Raw genomic sequence first — 23155 nt, forward strand, 5'->3', positions numbered from 1 at the left:
TGACCCTTTAATACCCTTCCTGGTGACCCCTACCATAAAATTATTTTCATTGTTACTTCATAACTGTAATTTTGCTGCTGCTATAAATTATAATATAGATATCCCATATGCAGGGTTCTTGATGTGTGACTCCTGTGAAATGGTCATTCGACCCCACCTCCTAAGGGGCCACACCCCACAGGTTGATAACCGCTGCTGTAGAGTAATGAGAGATATTGAGCTGGAAGGGGCCCATGGATCACTGAACCTTAGCAGTGGTGTTGGATCCAGCTAGTAAAATCTAACTGCTGTTTTTTTGTTTGTTTTTACAGATTTTTTGGGTGCCATGTATAAAATATAACCATTATCAAAATTAAATTTTGATAATTATATTAATGATTAATTATCTTAAAAATAAAGGTAATCCTGGCCCCTGCCCTGAGTGAAATGACAGACTCTAGATATCCCCTATGTGGAAGGGAGTGGCAATAGGGTGGGAGGCTGGGGGGATGGTGGGGGAGCAGGAGGAGGGGAAGGAGAGGGAACTGGGATTGACATGTGAAACAAGCTATTTAAAATTAAAATAATAATAAAGGTAATAGTCAAAGTCTACAGATGCTGTGTGTGTGGATGTGTTTGTGTTTAATATAAGTGTATACAAGTACAGTCTATATGTATACCCCCATGTGGAGGCCAGAAGTCAACCTCAGGTGATAGTCTGTACTGTCCTGTTTCTTGAGACTGTCTCTGTGGCCTAGGGCTTTCCAGGTATGCTAGGCCTCATTTTTTGGAGGTCAGCAAGGGAAACGATGAAAGAGAGGCTGACATAGGATCCTGAGCTTTGACTTTTGCTCATGGTGACAGATACTATAGAGTGAATAAAGGATAATAACACCACCATCCAGTACTATGTTAGAGATGTGTTTACTAATTCATTTTACATCTGCTCCATGGGCTATAAACACCTGAAGACACAGAAACCATCCCTGTGCCACTGTCAACAAGCTCCATCATACCTGTTTGTACACAGAAAGGACTCCATAGATGTTTTCTGGAATGACCAATAGTCCAGCCACTTCTTGGTATTATATGGCCAACTCCCAGTGAGGGAAGCCTCAGACAAGGGATGGTGCCTGGTGGAGTTCAGCCTACAGACCTTCAAGAACTTTTTCTGCATTCTAGATTCTCAGTGACCATTGGTTTTCTTCTCCCTTAGATGACGGAGGGCCGTCGATGTCAAGTACATCTCCTTGATGACAGGAAGCTGGAGCTCCTAGTACAGGTAAGTCCCTCTGGGGCCATTTCCCTAGTTTCTTCTGTGATTAATGAATGTATGTCAGAGATAGATTTGGTGATGAATGGAAGGGGCTGTCTACTGTTTTTATATCTCTATTTAACGAAACCAGTGTGACAATGGTTGAGACACGCCAAGGAATTTTGTGTGTATGCTATTTTTGCTCATTCTATTTCTATGTACAGCATGCCTCTGCTATTCAAGGCCAGATGTATATATAACCTATTGTTAAGAACTTCTAGAAATGGAATTTCCGCAGCTACCATTACCTATTCTTTCTGCTTGGAAGGAGTTAACAGCATTGTAACCTAAATAACTCCTGTGTCACTAAAACTGATGCAGTCTCCTCAGAGGGGAAAGAGTTCCTTTTTTTCAAATTAAGCTTTCATAGACCCTGAAGAAAGAAAAAACACCTCTGCTCTTTGTCTGTCTCCTGAGGGCTAACATCCACCCCCCCCCCATTTACCCTGTGGCCTGGGTTGCTGTCTCCATCAATGGCAAACATTTGGAGAAACTGAGATGGGAAATCAACGTATTTCTCGCCAAACTGAGAGCATACATGAAAAAATATCAGGAGGTCACAGAAGGCATCAGAAACCCAGGTCCCAGCTGTGCCCATGTGGCTCTTGAGAGGGTCATTGCTTTACCCAGAGCCTCAAGAATGAGGGGCTGATCCCAAACCTTGCTTAAATACCTTTGAAATCTGGTTCAATTCCAACTTTTCTGACTCTATTGGTTTGATATTCTCTGATGTTGTTCTCAGGATAGTCTCCTTTCACACACACACACACACACACACATGCGTGTGCGCGTGCACGCACGCGCACATGTATGTGCTGGGATTACAAACATGAGCACCAAGTCCAGCAACTGCAGGATATCTTGCCATGAAGATATTTCAGTTCATCATAGGGATGGAATGCAGCCTACGTGCTCATTCTCAGGGCAAACAAGACATTACAAATTATTTATATGCAGATTTGTCTCTGTGGCCTTGGACTTGCTGCTTGGACTTGAAAAATGATCCAATTACCAACTTTAAGAGTTAATGCTTTCAACAGGATTCCAATAACAAAGCCATTATAAATGTGTTATAGAAAATTGGGAAGACTCATAATCGCATCACACACAGCAGTTATTATTCTTATGCTGGTGGGATTTCTTTCCAGCATTGTCCTATTTATATGTGTTGCAGAGTTGCAATTATAATATATGCATAATGCTTTGTACTTTATTCTCCCACATATCTGTGTCCTTCCTAGCATTTCCTATGCATGGTAAATTGTTATCTTGTTAAGAGCTGACTAAATTCCAGAAATGGATATATCATTGTTATCTAATCACTCACCCATTTAGTTGCACTTTAAGGTTGCTGTTTTTCTGTCTTACAATTTTTCCACTATTACAAATAAGTGCGGTGATTACCTTATCATCCTGTGTAGCTTACCCACATTTTAGATTATGTCCTTATTAGGCTACATTCCGTGGCCTACAGCCTGTGGGTTGATTTGGGTGAGTGAGACAATACAGGGAAAATGTATACTGAACAAAAATGTTTCAAGTAGAGGAGCCTTCCATGTGCCGACATTTGGCACTTTAAATTTTAAGAATCTGTGGAGGAGTTTATAGAGAAGTGGTCTGTGGGGTGTGCTTCACATGCTTTTCTGAAACCCAAGTTTGGGCACTTAGAAGCCACCTTCTGGAAAAGGAAATGAGACCACAAAGAGTAGCTTAGTTACTGCTGATTAGCAGGATCCTCTTGGTATGAATGGAGACAGCTGAGATGACTTGTCCAAGAAAAATTTAATTACTGATATATAGTTTGAGAACAATTATTTTGAACCCTATAATGTCAAAAGAGTATTTCATTAGGCAATCAGGAAACTCATGTTCTCCCCACCCTTTGTGGGAAATGCTTTCCCACTTAGTCCATCTTCCTGCAACCCCAACATTCCTATATCTTGTCCCATGAGCATGGCTAATTTCTATTCGGTCTACAAACAGTTCACAGAATAGAAGGCCTTCCCCATCTTATCCCCAGTGACTTACCCTTAGCTGCTCCTAACATGAGTTTCTTCCTTACAACCCAAGTCAGACTTTCTTAGCATTATTTGTGTTATAACCACTGTGTCCTTAGTGCCCAGCCTGATGTCTGGCATGTAGTGTCACTGAATAGTTACTGTTGAATGAAAGAATGTATGAACCTAAGGCACCTTCCTATTGTTTCCTTGGAGGACTTCTTGCCATAGTACCAACTGCTTAGGATATGTTTTAAAACACACAGTGTATACATATCTATATATGTATGCACACACATATAAAAAGATTCCAAATTCCATGGCAGAGTGGGACTCAGCATAATGGGGAGAAATTGGGCTAAAGCTATTGGACAAAAGCCATTTTTCTTCCTTCTCACAAAGTTCTGTTGTTCAGGATTGCAGCCCTATTCTCCAGCTCATGTGGACCAACCTCTAGGTTTTACTCCATACCTGTGTGTTCCTTTTACTAATGTTTTGGTTAGCTTACAAAAAACTACTGGTTGTCCTTATGACAATTTTATATTTTTCACTGTATTTGGCTTACATCTGTCCCCCACTGCCCTCCCTTACTCTTCCTCCTCCCCTCACACTGGTCTGCGTGTTCCTCCCAAGCGTTCCACCATGCACGTGTCTGCACGCTTGCATGCACACACATCACTAAATCTATATTTGTATGTGTGAGATAAAATGTACAGTTTTCCTTGTCTGTCTCTATTACCCTTCTTCCCTCCCTCTTTAGACCGCTTCCTCCCCATCCCACAGTCTGCATTCTACTATCTTTCTTGTCATATGTGTTCAAATCCAGATTCTACATATGAGAGAAAGCCTGTTTCACTTAACATGATGGGCTCTACGTCTACCTGAAAGTAGGTATAACATCTACTTTCACTCAAAGGATGCAATTTCATTCTTTTTATGACTGGCTAAAAACTCAATTTTACATGTATACCACATTTTCCTTATCCATTTATCTGTTGATGAGCTTCTAATTGGGCTCCAAACCCTGGCTATTGTGAGTATTGCTGAAATGAACACTGATGTGCGGTTATCTCTGTGGTACTTTGGTTTAGACTCCCCTGTCATATTCTTGGTTTTGATACTTTATGTTTGTAGAGTAATAAGTTTAGACACTAAAATGTAGAACTATTGAAAGTGATACTCCTTGGACTAAGAAGTACTTTTTAGAACATTTTGGCCTGGAGTCCCAGAGCTGGGGAGGGAAGGAGAAAGGCATTTTTCTAGGCCCCATTTACCTGGCAAGGTCAAGTTTGGAGGAATCATTTGTCTCTCACAGAGAAGCAAACAGGCTGACACAGGTTGGTTATCGAGAGACATTCATGAGAAGTAGCCGAAGTTCTGCTGTAGTCAGCAGCTATTTGCCATGATTTCAGGAGCTTCTTCTGGCTTCACGTCTGTCTCCCGGAAGCATGTAAACCTGTAGCATAAATGTCACATAAGCAAGCTGACCTGTCTTCAACTGCTCACTCTCTCTTGCTGGCCATCAACCGGGGGTGCTGGGAACTAGACAGCCACATAAATAATTTCATGTAGTCATGTCAACTTGATCACTGTTAGCATAATGTTTCCAGAAAAGAGATGTGGTCACAGTTCTGTCAGCAGACGCTTATCCTATAAAGCAGCTTGTAAAGTCTGCTTCCAGATCCCAATTGCCCTAGTAAATGAAACCTGACCCCTATGAGGGAGGACAGGAAGTCAACAGAGCACCTGGAGAACCTGCCAGGAATTTACCCTAAATTCATGGGCAAGTGTTTGATACTTGTGTAGCTCCTTGTGTCCTTGTGCAGAAATGACATGAGTGTTCGTCCACATCAGGAGTGTGTACAGGCAGCACCCTGGTCACCCCCCAATGCGTAGTGCCTTGCTCTGTCATCCAAAACTTCCTAATACTGACATATTTACTAAAAAAACATCAAGCAAAGCAAAACAACCTTCCTCAGAGTAAGAGGCCAGCCACCCTCATCTGTGTTTCTGAGTCAGTGTCTTTCTCCTTGAGGCTTTGGCGGCTGGAGCTGGGTCATCGAACATGTTTGTGCTCCGCTCAACTTTTCAAGTCTTGTCTTCCTATGGTTGCTCCTTTAAAAGTATATTTTTTTCTGATTGGAGCATTTTGAAAGAAAAAAAGGGGGCTTGGAGGGAGGTGGGTATAGTGATTCATGCCTGTAATTTCCACATTCAGAAGGAAGACACAGGAGTATCACTGTCAGCTTGAGAACAGCCTCGTTTACGGTGGCCAGCCAGGGCTTCTTAGCCAGATCCTAACAAAACAAAACACAGACAATGTGTTTAGTACTGGTGAGAGGAACTTAAGGAAGACTTAGAAGAATTTCCACACATTGTAAGCCTGTTGATGAGGCACTGGAGGCTGTTCCCAGGGAAGGTTCTGGGCCTTTGTACCTGGGTGTCTTAAAAATAGACTTCATTTTCAGTATAATTGAATGGTGGAGGTGTGGCTCTTCCTAGCATGGGTCCCTGCAGTCTTAGGATACTGGGCCATATCCCACTAGACAGGAAGACAAGCACGTTCAGGAAAACAGACTCGCCTTCTTAGCCCAGACCACCTCATTTCTCTGCTTTTCCCATTACTTTTCATAAGTAGATACTTTGTTCAGCCAACTTTCTCACCTCACATAATAAAACTTTCTACACCGAAGTCCTCTCCGCCTGCACAGACGGCCACCGCTGCCTTTGGTTTCTGCTGCCTTTGGGAAGCTACAGTGTGATGTGATGTGAGGCAGGGGCATCGTAAGTTTAATTTGCCTAAGGATGACCATGCCTGTCCCCTCTAACCCAGTCTCTTGGTGGCTGGTGGCAGAAAATTTCAAACTGCCCATTTCTTGTAAAATAGAGGAACAAAGAACACCTACAATTCTGAGAAGTGGGGAGACTCTAAGGACTCGGTGTTGCCCCACAGAAGTTAGGAAGATGAATTCGATGGTGCCACCATTGCTTGTGCCTCTAATCTTGGAAAGGTCCCTAGGGCAGAAACTTCTAGTGTCCTTATGCTTGAAAGGCAAGCATATTACTGTCTGGCCCATCTCCCCAGCCCTTTCCTTTCCCTTGAAATTAAGTTTCTAATCTAGGCATGCCCAACCTTTTGACATCACAACATTTGTTGTCGTCTACAATGTTCACGTTTGAGAACCTCAGAGCAGGGCTCACAGAAAAGGAAAAACACAACTCAGTTTTCCAGCCATCCTGAGATGCATTTGACGGTGCTGGCCCAAGAGCTTGTGCTATGAGTGATCTGGTGTAGAGATCCTGATAGGACAGTAGATAAGGTGACTCTTGCCATCCATGTTTTTCTCTCACAGAGACATGTTATTCTAAAAGGTTAAGGAAGTTCGTGTGGGCTTTGCACAAAGTAGCACTTGGAGACAGAATTGACATGCTGCCTACTAGAAAAACAAGTGTATAACTTAATTTTTTTAATGTCTAGACTCCAGGGGCTGGAGAGAAGACTCAGCAGTTAAGAACACTAGCTGCTCTTCCAGAGGATCTGGGTACAATTCCCAGCACCCACATGGCAGCTCACAGCTGCCTATAGCCTCACTTTCAGGGGACCAACACCCTCATAAGGACATACATGCAGGCAAAGCACTGGTGTTCACAAAAATAAATAAATTAGTGAATAAATGGATTAAAAATGTCTAGACTCTACCAGGGCCACATAGAATAAATGATCAGACTTTGTGGGTGCATGCCTACATACACACTCACCCCCACAGCCCCTCCCCAGCTACTTCACGGTTAACATTCTCTAAAAAATATAAAAGGATTGGTTTCTCTCAAGCAAACCAGGAATTCCCCCAAAGCACATGTTGCCAAGAAATTAATAAATTAAAAAAAAAAGACAAGTTGATTTCATGTCTTCTCAGCTGAGCAGGGAAGGCAGATGGTATCTTCTGATTGGCTGGCTGGTCAGTCTGCTGAAGCCTGGCCCATGTCTACCATCTGCTTCCTTCTGTGCTCCATTCACCAGGAGTTCCTGCCTCAGCCAAGGGCTAAAGATGCGAGCAGAGGCTAGGAGTAGACAAAGGGAACGAGCGTCATAAACCTTCTGTCCTGGACCTCCCAGGCCACCCCATCAAGGAGAGCCAGAGGGTGTGGGACAGCGCCATGGTGAGCTGACCTCTGCCTTCAGTGTGATGGCCAGCATCATTTATTAGGCTCTGTTCTGTGAAACAGGCACACTACCAAATGAGCAAAACAGATGTCTCTCCAGTCCCTGGGGGTGGCCAATAATATTTAACATCTTAAAGGCACACGGTAAAGCAAACAAATGTGATGATAGTGTGTGGACAGATGACGTGATGGTAATTCCATATGTCATCAAAAGTTCATTTAACAGCATGGAGGAGTAAGAAACAGTTCATGAAGCGTGCACGCATGGCTGAATAGTGTCCCCTTGAGGGAGGAGCAAGGAGATGTCAAACCTTCTCTCCAGCACGGACTTTTTAAAAAGTCCAGGGGGTGGAGGTGGTTAGCAAGCATCTCTTCCTGTGTTGGATGCAAACAAAGGCGCAGGCCAGTCTCCCTGGGGATGGTGAGACGGAGCAGAGCAGCAGGACATATCAGATTGGTGCTACCATCTGGGAACTCCCTCACACATGCATGGCTCCGGAGCCAGACAGCTCAGCCGAGCACGAGAAAGGGCAAGGGTGGAGAACAGGCCATTTCAGCATCTCCAGCCCCAGGGCTGACTAGTCTAGGATGCTGGTTGCCTAGCAACACCTCTACAGAGTTCCCATTCCCCCATGCCCTCCTGCTTCCCCTTGTCTGTGCCCCATTTCTCCCTTGAAGCCCATCTTAGCGTGGCTTAGAAGTGTATTCATAGAAAATCACCACTATTTGGCTCGAAACGGACATTGAAGGGAGAATGAGCAAAGCAGAAAGAAGACATAGCAAGCTCCCTTCCTTGGGAGCCCTCTAAAGTTGCTTTCTGTCATTTTGCTTTGCTTTTGGTTTTACTACTGAGTCCTTTACAAAACTATTTCCATGGATCCTCTTCGGCAGTGCTATAAGAGAACACATAAGGACCCTCACGAGAGGCCTGTGAACTGTTTTCCTTGTTAAGGAGGAATGAGAAGGGACAGGATGAACAAAAGCTGAGCCCACAGCCCCATGGCACAGTGCAGCACAATGAAAATAATCTTGCTGATAGAGGAGGCAAATAAAACATGTGCATGAACACACACACACACACACACACACACACACACACACACACACACCTTTAAGGAAGGTTTGAGATGGAGAGGAGATGGTCTTCATGGAGAGAATGAGTGACAGAAAAGAACCCAGATGTTACACAGCCAGGGTTGGTGCTGGTTTGTATCTATAACTCTCATACTGATTTTGCAGCTTTGGCCCATTGAGACACTAGCTTACTAGATCAATGTCTGTTCTGCATATATTGTGATGCTATGGTGATCCAGCTGCCCTTGCCTTTGGGCTAAGAGTCAGTGTCTAGAGGTGATAAATGATTGTTTAGAATACGTCATGCCATCTTAGTTACTGCTTTATTGCTGTGAAAAGACACCATGACTAAGGCAACCCTTGTAAAACATTTAATTGGGGGCTTATTTATGGTTTTAGAGTTAGCCCATGATCATCATGACAGGCAGGGCGCTAGAATAGTGGCTGGACACACCTCCAACAAGGTCACACCCACTACAACAAGGCTTTACCTCCTAATCCTTCCCAAACAGTTTCACCAACTAGCGACCAAGCATTCAAATGTATGAGTCCATGGGGCCATTCTCATTCAGACCACCACATGCTCATGACAAGTTGAGTCACTGATTCTTGTTCCACAAATGGGCTGTGTTGTCACTGCTTACTCCATGGTAGTGGGGACAGCTCTCCTTTTCCCTGCATTTCTACCCATGAATCCTGTCCTGTCTGGTAAGGAACCCTGGGAGATATGTGGAGACATTTTGCTGGGGCTCGTCACACCGAGCACAAAGTAGGACTAAGTCTGATCCCCAGGGTGGGGAGGGGACGGACAGCATCCTCAACTATGAGAGGTAGCAGAGGAAGCGACAGAATGCGGATCTCTGCCACTCCAGAATTTCTGGACTCTTCTTTCCTTGTACAGTAACTCCTCAACCCTTAAATCACTGTTTTCCCACTTCACATTCAGCACAGAGCTAAGTAACAAACCATCCCAGCTGTATGGATGGATTTTACATCCTACATAGCCCCCATCACATACCTCCAGATGCTTGTAGGTATGTATCCATGATAGCTCATATGTGTGGTTTGCCCAACTCCACACTCGACCCTAGTACCTAGACCTTTCTCATCATATCTAGATGGTATCTTGCATCTTCTCTGAGAACATGTTCCCAAGTCTACAGTCAACCACATGCCTGCACTCATGGTCATTTATTTAATACCTCCCTCATCCCTCCATCTTACCAGAATATTCCCCTTATTAGGGCTTGGCCTTCCCTCTCCTCAACAGAGGTCACCCCATTCTAGCCACAGTGCTCCCGACAGGCCTTCTGTGACACGGTCTGCTTGGCGTCCAGAAGCAGCACTTGTCTCCCTTATGTGTCACCACCAGGGTGTCTTACACAACATAACCAGGTGTTTTTTTCCAGAAGCTCTGTGACCTATCTCTACTCGAAAGCTATTCAATGCTTGTCTTATTTGAATTTCTCTCTCTTGATTCTCAAGTCCCTCCAAAATCTAACCCATACCCTGTTAGTAAGAGACAGAATATCAAACAGGTGATGAAGGCATTGCCTGTGGCATTACAGTTGTTGCCTGAGATTTCTAATTGCCATGAACTGGCTCTATAATTATGATCAAAATAACCACAGAACTTTTCCATAGTCTTAGACCAAATTTCTAAAGTAAAGTCCTTTGTCTGATGTTCCATAAATAGAGGTTTAACCCCACAAATTTGTCCCTTGTCACTAATAGAGTCTTAACAGAGGCTAGCCCATGAGGTAGAAATTATTATTCTACTTTGCTACAAGATGATAGAAAATTCAAGTGTTCTTTATGCAAATATATGCATTCATACATAGTTCAATGGAAATTGATTTTTAATTGAATAAGCCATTTTTCAAATGTTTTGGGGACTGGTATGCCATTGACTTATTATATTAGCTAATTTAGTTAGCTGACATTTATTTTTGTGTGTGGTTCTAGTCTAAGAGTTCAGTATGTTGCTAGACCATCCAATCAGCACCATCACTCTACAGCATAGGTGATTGTTAATGTTCCCATTTGTCAGACAAGAACATCAGGGCACAGAGAGCTTGTATAACTTATCCAGAGTTTCAAAGCTGGTGAATGGTTAGAGAGTCAACTCAAAGTCATACCTTCTGGCTCCAGAGTAAGAAACGGGCTCCAGAATGCTGAGACCAAGCCTATTTAAACCTGAGTCTGGCACTTTGTGACTCCATGACATTGACTAGTTGGAGAGCCTCTTTGAGCTTCAGTATCTTGCTCTGTAAACAGGAACATTAGCTTCTAGCTCCTTTAATTCTATCAGCAAATCATTGCTAATTTGTGTTTCATAGACGTCTGGGTATGAGCGAATGAATCTTCAGAAGAGCCCCTGGTACCTGGCAAGTATATCTCAGCTGGACACCAAAGCTTATATTGGGCCACTTGGTAGCTATGACAACCTGGGTAGTCATTTGCCTTTGCTGCCTCATCTGTAATATGGTAATGTTAGCATTGGCTTTGAGGAGGGGTATGTAGAAGACAATGGACTGTTAACATCATTTGTAGGAGTGTTATTTCTAATTAACTTGTTTTCCATGTAGTTGTGCTCAAGACATCAAGGTACTTTTGTAGTGGTCAGCTAGGGTGACTGGACAAGTAATGGGTTGACAGACCATCAAAACACACTTTAACTGCCTGACATCATCACCTGATTTTTTCACAGGTACTGGTCATCTTCCCAATGTCACAGATAACTCACATGACAAGGTCATGGGATGGTGAGGGAAATTTATGTGCATGTATTTGTGCAGGATTTAGATAACCATGTAGAGGGCTGGATTAGGTTTTGTGCTCCACTGATGTCAAACCTTATCACTCATCATTCTTGGGGATAAAATAGGGGGGAAATGAGCTTGACAGTTGCCATGACAGACAATACATTATAAATGACCCATCCTTAGTACTTGGTGTTGAATGATGGCGAAGCACAAGCCTACATGACTGGATCAGACTGTGGGAAAGTTTTTTAAGAATGGAAAACACATTCTCTTCCTTATAAGCAAGGCTGTGATTGGATTTCTCAGCCTATGACTCAGACTCTGGGTTACCACAAGTTCAAGGCCGTGTATTAACTGTTATTTCCCAGAAGGCCTGTGTACCTTTCGTAGAGGTTGCAGTCCCCTGACCCACATTTTATAGTGCACAGTGGGACTGGTGTCTTGGGGCGTTCAGACACATTCTGCTCCACTGCAAAGCTCAAAGTCCTGTGTGACTAAGAAGGTTGCTGGAATTGTAGCAACCTCCCAGGATTCCCTGGAGAGCCCCATTCCCCAGAAGAATGCTTCAGGGCCAGCACACACTGATTAAGGATTTTTTTTCCTTTTAGGGAAAGCAGTTTTAAAATTCCATGTGGAGTCCTTTGAGTATGGTAATAGACCAATATATAGTGATCTTTCAGTTTTAAATTGTTGATGGAGTGTAAGATATATTGCTATAATAATCCGGGCCATATGTTGGGTTTATCAAAAATCCTGTACAAGCATTCCTCCACTCTGACCTTCCTTATGCTCATAACAGTGTCAGTGGTTTATAAAATAACAAGAAGAGCATCGGTAGACTAATATCTCCATATTTCATAGTAGGGTCATTTAGAACTGCAGGAATCCTCCAGAACACCTGGGAGCCTCATTCCATTGTAACATAAGTGACTTATGGAGACACAGAAGCATGGAGAAAGTGTTGCTTTTCACTCCCTTCTGGAGATGAATCAACTGACCCATAAACTAATGCCTTCAGTGTTGTTGGGTCCATCAAATGCACACACTCACCTAAACACTTAAGCATACCAATAACACGCTTGCACACATGCACTCACATTCATGTGCTTATACCCAATGAACACATTGACACTATCACAGTACTCACATGTATACACAAGTACACATATATTTATCACACAAATATATGTACCAAAAATAAATACACACACATATATGAGGTAAAGTATTGATGTCCTATGTACCCTTAGTTCACCAGCACTTTTCTTACCAAACCATACTCTTTTCTTAAACTTTTATTTGTACTTTAGGTCCATGTGTTCTGTCTGTGTGACTGTGTGTGGGTATATGCACATGACTGCAGGGTTCAAGGTATCAGATGCCCCTGAAGCTAGAGTTATAGGTGATTGTAAGCTACTTGTCATGGGTACTCGGAACCAAACTCATGTCCTCTAGAGGAGCAACAAATGTTCTTAGCCACTGAGTCATCTCTGTAGATCCCAAACTATACTCTTGATTAAGATAAAAATGGTTGTCTTCGTACACAGTCTGACTTTTGGTTCAATGACACTAGGTGAAGTTGATTGTAGATACACCCTGTGGCCCTCAGCCAACAGGAATGAGTGTATTATCACAGGGTAGCAAGTCCCAGACAGCCCACATATCATGTCCTCTTGCAACAGCAGGAAAAGGACTCTTTTCATTGAGGGAAAAGCTTCCCAGATGACCCCCAAGCCTATTCCATCTTCCCACCCAAACCATACTGGCTCATATCCTCATATCTTAGCTGGTCACCCACAGGGGAGTGGAATGAATGCAGTTGTTTGAAACCAGAAGTTCTCAAAATATGTTCCTAGAAGAACAACACTAGCATTGCTCAGTCAGTGTGGGAGTAGGCTCAAGCCATGCAGAACCTGACCAGTGAAGGCCCGGAGCACCAGGAGTAGAGGTGTACTTGGTCTTTAAGAGTCCCACACAGGAGACTACAGACTGTCGGCTTGTCTGGAACTTGCTTGCATGGCTTACAGGTAGAGGCAGGGCAGGGGAGTGGGTCACAGACTTTTGAATTAAAGATACGTGGTTGGCAAGTTCTGTACCATCAAGCTGCATCCTCAGCTTTTTAAAATGTTTTGCTTTGCTTTGTTGTTTATTCTGCTATAGCATCTCACTTAATTACCTAGGATGGCCTTGAACTTGACATATTCCTAGGCCTGTACCACTAGATCCCTACCTCTCTCAGTGTGTGTGTGTGTGTGTGTGTGTGTGTGTGTGTGTGTGTGTGTGTGTTGGAATCAAGTGAGGCAAGCATCCTGTAATAGTTTAATAGTTTGTTTTCTTTGCTAAGTGAAGATATAAAACAAATACTGTCATCTACCCCAATCATTTATATAATAAAAAAGAAGCATACCTACCAAAGGACATGAAATCAGAATAAAGGGTAGTCTTTGGAATGGACTGCATTAACTAGTTTTCCATAGATTCATATTTTTCTTGTTTCATCAACCCAAACAAGCGGCATCCAGATTTCTAATCACAGGGTTAGTCTTCATGGTGACCAGCTTCCATCATAAGTCATTTCATTAACATAACCTCAAACCCCAAAACTATCCCATTAGGGCTGGTGAGATGGCTCAGTGGGTAAAGTGCTTGCCACTAAGCCTGACGACCTGAGTTCAATCCCCAAGACCCACATGATGGAAAGAGAGAACAGACTTCTACAAGTTGTCCTCTGGCCTCCATATGTGTGCTGTGGCATGTGCCCCACTCAAATAAATAAACGTAATTTTAAAAATTATCTTGCTACTTGAAACAGTCAAGGATTATAATGCCAGCCCCCCAGGAACCAGAGACCCTAGCAGTCAGGTTCTTAATGTGAAACCACAGCTATAGCTAGAATGTTGTTCAGTGGTAGTATTCTTGTCTACCTTGCTTGAGGTCCTGGATTCCATCAGAACACTGCAAAAACAAACAAACAAAAACAATAGCTAAAGATTCAGACATCCAGATCTCAAATTTCGGTTTGAAGATAACACCAGTTGAAACAAGAACAAAGAGAATGTTTAGAGTCTCAGCTTCCAAGCATGGACTTTGATACTAATCCACTTTTTTAGTGCTACTAAATCAGTTACTTCGGGCTAACTACAAGAAAACGCCACCATCCAGGTGGAGGGATTAAACGTAGAAATGCATTTCACATAATTCTGGATGTTAGAAGTCCAAGATCAGATGTGGATAGAGTTTATATCTCCAGAGACCTCTCTTCCTGAGTTGCAAGTGGCTGTCTCCTCTGTCTTCATGCTACCTTTGTTCTCTTGCAGTGTCCCTGATGTCTCCTTCCTGTCATCATCTTCCTCTTCTTCCTCCTTTTTCCTTCTTCCTCTTCCTCATCTTCCTCCTTCCTTCTTTTTCCTTTCTTATTCTTTTTCCTTTTTCTTCTTTATTCTTCTTTTTGACACTGATCCTGTTGGATGAAGACTGTACTCCTATAACCTCATTCAATTGCCTCTTCAAGGTTATTTCAAAATCTAGTTACTTTCTAAGGAACCATGATTGGAATGTTAACAGTTAATTTGAGGGGCTGAAGAGATGACTTGGAAGTTAAGAATGCATACTGCTCTAGGATAGGACCCAAGTTCAGTTCCCAGCACCTACATCAGACACTTACAACCTCCTGTGACTCCAGCTCCAAGGGATACAGTGCCCTCTTCTGGCCTCTTTAGGCACCTGCACTCACATGCACATACTCACACAGATACATGTACACATAATTTAAAAATGAAAATGTTTTTAAGAAACAGTGAGTTTGGAGAGGGCACAATTCAGCCCATAACTATGACCTTGAGTAAATAATCTCTGAATCTTAGGGTTTATTTTATTTTTAACATGTGATTAAAAGAACAAACAATAATCACATATTGGGAAGCAGCTGGGAAGCCAGGGAACAGCACTGAAGGTACCTACCAGCATGTCCTTGGTAGTGCATGCGACAGCCCCATCCCATCATTTTTATAAGGACACAGTGGTTTGCCATCTGGAATGAGCCATCGACTTCTCTGTCTGGAAGTGAAGTCAGCATTTCCCAGGGATGGGCTTCTCTGTTCTAGCTTTGAGGGCTGCAGTTGCCTTCACACTCTATGTGTCCAGAGCAACCCAAGCCTCAGCCGGATTCAGCCCTATTCTGCTCAGACCTGAGTCATCACTCTGAGTTTACTTTGTGTCACCCCCTCTAACATTGTCACAGCCACTGTAAGATGTGGCTGATGACTCCCGAGTCTGCCTCCTCTTTTGTGACCACATGCAGCAAGCCTGTACGCCTGGGACTCGAAGAGCCTTGAGTTAGTTTAGACTGACTTTCTTTGACATAACCATGTGGGAATTCAGAAACCCCATATGCCTAAGCCATCAGGGTGCCGGGAGCTCACAGAACAAAAGACCAGGATGTTAACTACATCCAAGGCCAAATTGACTGTGCCACCACCAAAACCCAGGAACTTTACAGCCACACCAGGAGTTCCTTCTGGCAGACACTCTGTGTGTGGCAGGAATCCCGCTGGCTGAGCTTTACCACTGAAGAGGCTCATTCAAAAGTTATTTCCTCACAGCTTAGTCTTACATCCACATGAGTTACTAAATAAGTGGTGGCCTCCCCAAAATGCTTCCAGAAATAGCAATTCTTCCCACCCAGCCCAACCCAGCCCTGAAGTTACATTAGTCATCATCAGATGCCTTTTCTTCAGTGTCATCGTTATGGCTAGTACATTAGACACTATACTAAAGGAAAACAGCCATTGTCCCCATCTCCCAGGAGCTTGCAGTCTAAAGACTGAAATGTCAGATATATAGAGAATGATTTAGAAAGGAAGAAACACTGTGAACCAAGAGGTGGAACATCAAAGAGATAAGATGACTAAACCAGCCACATGGTGTGTTATAGCTCAGAGACTTTCCCAAGTGAGAGTGAAAAAGGCCTGCCCTGTCTTTCACAGAACTCTCAGCCTGACATATCTCTCCATCATTTTTCTTTTTTATGTTTTTATTTAAATTAGAAACATGCATGCTTCAAATGTCAATCCCAGCTCCCTCTCCCACCCCTCCTCCCTTGTCCCTTCACCACTCCCCCCAGCCCAATCCCCACATCATTCCCCAGGGAGGGTGGGGCCTCCTTGGGGGAATCTCCAGAGTCTGTCATTTCATCCAGGGCAGGACCTAGCCTCTTCCCGCTGTGTCCAGGCTGAGAGAGCATCCCTCCATGTGGAATGGGCTCCCAAAGTTCATTTGTATGCCACAGTAAACACTAGTCTACTACCCAAGGCCCCAGAGATTTCTGAGGCTTCCTAACTGACACTACATTCATGGAATCTGGGTCAGTCTCCTGTTGGCCTCTCAACTATCAGTCTGGGGTTCAAGAGCTCCCCCTTATCCAGTCTTGTTCCCCGAGCAGGTTGCTACGGAGACCACCAGATTCTCAACAGCTCTGACGTTGTAGGAACAGGAAACAGAAAGGGGGTAGAGTAGAAGGCACAGAGGACCCCTCTGTGGTTCTGTAAGTGGAGGTGTATGTTTCACAAAAGGAGTATAATTCAGATTTTGAGATAGGATTTTACCATGTAGTTCCAGCTGGTTACAAATTCATAATTCTCCTGCCTTGCCCTCCTTAATGCTGGATTTACAGGTGTACAAAACTGTATGTCCTCTCTCTGTCTCCCTTCTGTGTGTGTGTGTGTGTGTGTGTGTGTGTGTGTGTGTGTGCGCACGCGTGCATGTGTGCCAGACAACCTTAGATATCATTCCTTGGTTGCTGTCCACCTTGTATTTTTGAGACAGGGTCTCTGGCTGGCCTAGAATTCACCAAGTAAGCTAGGCTGTTCAGTAAGAGGCAGAGTCCTTTGTCTCTGCTTTCCCAGCACTGGGATTGCAATGACACACCACCGTCCCTCTTCTCTTTTCTTATTGGGACACAAGATTGGCTGCCAGAGGTGGAGCACCTGGAAGCCTATTAGTCAGAATGGAGAGATGAGCTGGATCTTGGGTGACAGCATTGTTCCAACAGATAAGAGCTGGAAGGTTCCCATTCAAACTGACAGGTTATCCAACATACAGTGGCTGAAAACTTGGCCCTGTGACCCTTTGTAACTGTTACTCATTGCCACCTACTGTCTCCGGTACTGGAAAGTTAGAATCAGTGTCAGTAAACAAGGTCAGAAGGCTTGGCCGAAATCCTTGACTTCTTGGTCACAGAAGAGACTATGATTCGGAGCCTGGCCTGTTCTGTGCATTGCGAGAAACTTTTCCAGATTTGTGGCCATATTAAAGAAGGGATAAAGTGGCAGTTAATCAGTTTTAATGTGCATTCCATGATTTTGGGAGGTCCTCCCAAAGGTAAACTCCCTGTGGAAGCATTTCCCCTGAACTTTCATTCCCAAAAGATGCTCTGCAGAAATGGTCTGCATCGAGAAGTGAAATGTGCTTTACGCTTTTCCCATCTGAGATGTAGCGTGTTAACCCTCTAAGACTGGGAGTCCTGCAGTCAAAATCTCTGGGTGCCTACCTGTCTTCACAGGCTCTCTGAACCATGTAAACCCCTCCACAGTAGACCAGAAATTCCTTTGGGGACCACAACTTCTTAAGGCCCCCAGGAATAGGGCTTGATGTAATAACACTCCAGAACATGATCTGGCTCTGAGGAGAAATATATCCTACCTCAGCTCTCTTATGAACCAACTGGGGCTCTGGGCAGGCCACTTGGTTTTTTTGTGTTTTACCATCCAAAAGTGATGTTTTTACCAGGCAGAATTTCAGCACTCAGCGGGTGGAGGCAGGAAGATCACAAGTTCCAAGTCATTCTGCTCTAAATAGTAAGCCCTTGTCTCAAACGGAGTAGAAAGGAAGGAAACAGTGTAGGAAGAAAGGGGTATTCTATAACTATGGCCTCCACATGTGCACATATGTACATAGACATGTGTACACGTACTCCTCGCACACATAAGTTCCTCTGTGGGGAGGGGCTTGGGGTGTTTATGTGTGTTTGGGGGAGGTTTCGGGGGGCTGGGGTGTTTATGTATGTTTGGGGGGTTGGGGGGACAGGGGTGTTTATGTGTGTTTGGTGTGTGGTGGTGGGGGTTTGGTGGGTGTTGATGTGCGCTTGGTGTGTATTTGGTGTGTGTGTATGTGTGTGTTCATATGTATTATCTAAATACTTCTTTCTAGTACTTTCTAATGATCTCCATCTTGAGCTCTGATGCTTTGGGCTCAGTTTGGTGATACCTTAGTGACATGTCCTGAGTACATGCTGTCACAGGAAAGTATCTGATTGTCTGCAGGTCCGTCAGCCAGAGTAGAAGTAAGAGCAAAGGCAAACAGGGAAGAATTTCCTGTGAGGTCTTATGTAGTTCAGAGACGGGTGGAAGGGGAGTGTCAGTTTCATCAGTTTAAATTGTCATTTCACTGTGTCTCCAGCACATTTAAATCCTGGACACAATCCCTGAACCCACATGGTCCGTCTGGGTGCCCATTCCTTTTCTCTGGGTGTCTCTTGTGATCCTGAAGACTACCCTCTGGACTGCAAATTTCAGGCTCATCAATCTAGCCTTCCTGTTGCCCCAGGAGATGAAATTAGTCTCTTCAAAACTTCTCTTTCCATGTCAGGCTCTGGCATTCTGGTGCCCTTTGATTATTCAGAAATGATTGCTTAGAGGAGCTGGAAGGAGCCTCGGGGATAGGGTCTGATTTCACCCATTCTTCTTCCTCTTGGAGCAGGGGACCCAGGGCTGAGCTCATGTCTGCAAGCAGGCCTATATTTTAGGGAAGACGGAACTAATTTGTGTCCAGAGACTGACTGCTAGCTGTTTTCCTCTCTTTCTCTCTTGCATTAGCAGTGCTGAGGATAAGACTCAGGGTCTCCTGGTGGACAAGCATTCTCTTGCTCAGCCACATCCTGCAGCCCTCAGAGACCAGCTGCCCTTACCACCTGGATGTCTGGTCTTTTTAAAAGTGACTCACATATTCTCAGCAATGAGAACCTCTTCCTGTGGGTCCAGTTAGTCATGGACGCTATATATGACGGAGCATCTATCTTCAAGTCCCCGTAAGTGGTGACAAGGGCTGACAGACTTACTATAGATTCCTTTCAAAAACTCATAACATGGGGGAAGGAGAGACAGACAACATCCCGTGTAGCTCAGGCTGGCCTCAAACTCTTTATGTAACTGAGGATGACTGTGAGCTTGTGATCCTCCTGCCTGTACTGAGATTCCACCTGTGTGCCACCACAGTTGTTTTTGTTTTGTTTTGTTCTGTTGTGGGGTTTTTTGTTGTTTTTGTTTTTGTTTTTGTTTTAGGTACAAGAGATGGAACCCAGGGCTTCATGCATACTAGGCAAACAACCAAATGAACTACATCCTTAGCCCCTTGGTCTTTGAATTTTTAACACACCAGATAGTACCTTTTTGTTTCAAAACATCTTTTAACAGTTGTTTTGAGGCATAATTAAACTTCATAAAATTATATATGTTTTGCTTTATCTTGTTTAAAATATGGTCTCACGGGCTGGAAAGATGGCTCCGAGGTTAAGCGCGCTGACTGCTCTTCCAGAGGTCCTGAGTTCAATTCCCAGCAACCACATGGTGGCTCACAACCAGCTATAATGAGATCTGGTGCCCTCTTTGGGCCTGCAGGCATACATGCAGGCAAAATGATGTATACATAATAAATAATAAATCTTTTTAAAAAATATGGTCTCACGTGGCATCCCAGGTTGTCTGTGACACTCAATGTACAGTTCACCATGACCTGGCACTCACAATTTTCCTGTCGTACCCTTCTGAGGGAGTGGGGTACAGATGTAACCTCAAGCATGTAAAACATGCAATGTGCTTGTCTTGACATGTGTGTATATGTGTCAGCACAGAAAGGCCTGTAGTTAGTTCTATAACTACAGCCACCACAAATGCCCCTGCCATGAGACCTTGCCCTCCGCCACACACTCTTTGTGGCTTTGGGTGGAAGTCACTGGTTATTGCCACAAGGATACCCATAGAGAGCTGAGAGAACAGTTTGAGCGTTCACAGGACCCAGGGAAGTTTTGGGGAGCACTTGGGGGAAAGTCAGTTGATCTTGTTTGCTTACTTATTTCTCCATGCCTTTACCAAGATTGCAAGTCTGGGTGTATTGGGCCAGGAATGGCCCATGGGACATTGTCCTATCCTTGAAGGACTCTCAGGAACAGTAAGAGAAAGCTGTGTTGTACTTGTATGAAACAGTCCCAGCTCACTGTTCCTGGAAAGTTTTACTTCTTCTTGGCACTAATCCAGAAAGACTGAATAGGAAGAACCCTAGGACCTGTTTTGTTGTTGTTGGTTTATTGGTTGTGGGTTTTCTTTTTTCCAAAACGAACTCTCAACACAATGCTGAAGAAAGCACTGACCATGAGGGATGGGAGGCGGATTCACGGGTGAACAACAGAGCAGGTGCCCATGCAGGAGTGTGAGCTGCTAACCTTCCAGGAGACCCTGTGGATCCCTCCCTGATGTCTCTTTGTCTTGGGTTTTTGGCAAATACTTTGCAATCAGGCTTTGAACTCCTGGGAAAGTTCCTTGTTGTCCTTCCAGGTGTGTAGAAAGAAAACCAGAGTAAGCAGAAGTCAGCAGGGTTCTGTTCTATCTCAGATGTTGAGTTATAAAAGTTTCCTTTCAAACACATCCACCTTGCTGGCTTGCATACAGAGGCAATTATCTGAACTCGAAGAACAAAAGATAGCACCACACATGGAAAGGACCAGACATCTCTTGTGGCTCCAGACCAGCAATGAGCAGTCCCTGTGGTTTCCTTATGTGCACAGCTATGTACACACGCAGAACCTACATTGTGTTTCTCTTGTAACTGCCATTGCCCCAGGTGCCCACTCCACATTGCATCCTGGGAAGTAATCACTCCATGACCATGATCTGTGATTTACTGTTCAATGCCAAGGGGTGATTTACTCAGAATGACACCAGTAAGGGCAAATTTAAGAGTCAGACATTTTGCAGTGTTCCATGCCACTTAAAAACAGGCAATAAAAAAAAAGAATTAGTGTCTTACGTTCATGAAAATCAAAACATGTTACTTCCAAATGACATACACATGACATTGACTCCCAATTTAAGCTAGGAGGAAATGAGCCATGTCTCAAATCACTGAGATGTCCTTCCTATACTGGCTTGAAAGAAAAAAAACTGATGAAAAAAATTGAAATTCTAAATTGCATAAAATGTGTGGATCTTTCTTCCCTGATGGGGATTATTTCCCAAATGCCAATGGTTCAGATTGCACATGAATGACTGTGTTTTTTGTGACATCACTAGATATTTGTCTTCATTGTCTTTATTCATTATGTTTTCAGTATGTTGTATTCATGAAGCATTAGAGTGAGGGATTGGGCAATAAAAGTGTGTTAAGTGGTATTATTATCAATTAATAGTATTGAAAAAGACTTTTGCCTGGGCTTGTTTAAATCCCTTGCTCAATTTTGCAAACATCACAGATTGTACATCTTCTCTTCTAGAACATTTAATGAGCATAAAGTGTCACTTTGTGTAATTCTGGATATTGGTTGCTCCGTCATGAGACACGTCCTGGAATACCTACTTAAAAAGACTTTAAATTTGGATAATTTTTTTAACACAACTTGTGTAAAATGTACCTTGTGTCTTGACTCTGCTTGGAAAGCATTTGGGTAGTCATTAGTGAGGAAATTGGGTTGGTTTGGTTTTGGCATTGCTGGGGATGGAACATGGAGCCTGGCCATGGTAGACCAGCATTCTTCCACTAAGATGCCCCTTTGTCTCTGTTAATATTAATTCTACTCAAGAATTTCACACTGTATGCTCTTTAGAGGGAAAAGAAAAAAGTGCTTAATGTGCCCATAGACTGTTGTGTTCACAGAGGCTTAAACAGGAAATGCTCACGTAGCATCTTTCTGACCTCTTCAGTCTCCAAAGGAGAAGGGAAATGAGGTGGTATCCCAAGGTACTGAAAAGCCATCTTTCTTCTAGACCAGCCCCAACCATAAGGGACTCCCAGGGGGACAGAAATCCAGAAATGAGATCCAGGTGTGAGCACCACCCTCCTTCAGCTTTGCTAGTTACGGGGCTGTAGCATAGCCAAGCAGGGTCTCCCAAGAGAAGAGTTAACAAGTCTGCAAAGCTCCGCCCTTTCTGAAAACTCACACACTGGTGGTACTTACCACCCAGATGGAACATGGGAACTGTGTTTGGCATCTCCCAGAGATCAGAAGTGCTAACACATTGGGGTTAAAATGGGACTCTGAAAGCAGCTGGCCTGAATTTGTCCTTGAAATCTACCACATCTCTACCTATAGTCACACCAGCCTCCCAAGTACTGGGATCACAGGCATGCATGACATGTCCAGATTTAAAAAGCTCAAATTTTAGCTGGGTGTGGTGGTGCACACCTTTAATCCCAGTACCGGAGGGTAGAGGCAGGCAGATCTCTGAGTTTGAGACCAGCCTAGTCTACAGAGCAAGTTCCAGGACAGCCAGGATTGTTACACAGAAAAACCTTGTCTTGAAAAACCAAAAACCAAGACAAAGCCCCTCAAAGCTTGTGATATTGAATGTAAACATACACATATGTACAGATACACAGTATGATATTAGACACGAATATACATGGTAAAGCTTCTTTCTTTCATCACCTTGCTTTGCTTTCTCTGGGAAGCAGAAAAAGGCCTCTCGGGAGGACTAGATTGCTGTGCTGTGATTGTCCTGACTGAGGGCCAAGGCTGCTTCTGCTGGGGCAAGCCTGGGTTCAATGAAGCCCATGGTGATAAGCTGTAGATGCCAACTTTACTGTACTTAGAACTG

At 43.7% G+C, this 23155-nt stretch overlaps 1 protein-coding gene across 6 annotated transcripts in view; it reads left to right on the forward strand.

The window, feature by feature from the left end:
• Frmd4a (FERM domain containing 4A) overlaps positions 1 to 23155 on the forward strand; it is a 574646-nt gene that overhangs the window by 397842 nt on the left and 153649 nt on the right. For all 6 annotated transcript variants that reach the window (XM_013121372.3, XM_040755499.1, XM_013121371.3 and 3 more), the window contains one exon: positions 1196 to 1261. In XM_013121372.3, the coding sequence (XP_012976826.1) occupies positions 1196 to 1261 (66 nt within the window). The remainder of the gene's footprint in view (positions 1 to 1195; positions 1262 to 23155) is intronic.

This window comes from Mesocricetus auratus, unplaced genomic scaffold, assembly GCF_017639785.1.
Source record: "Mesocricetus auratus isolate SY011 unplaced genomic scaffold, BCM_Maur_2.0 Super-Scaffold_100013, whole genome shotgun sequence".
Classification (NCBI taxonomy): Eukaryota; Metazoa; Chordata; class Mammalia; order Rodentia; family Cricetidae; genus Mesocricetus; species Mesocricetus auratus.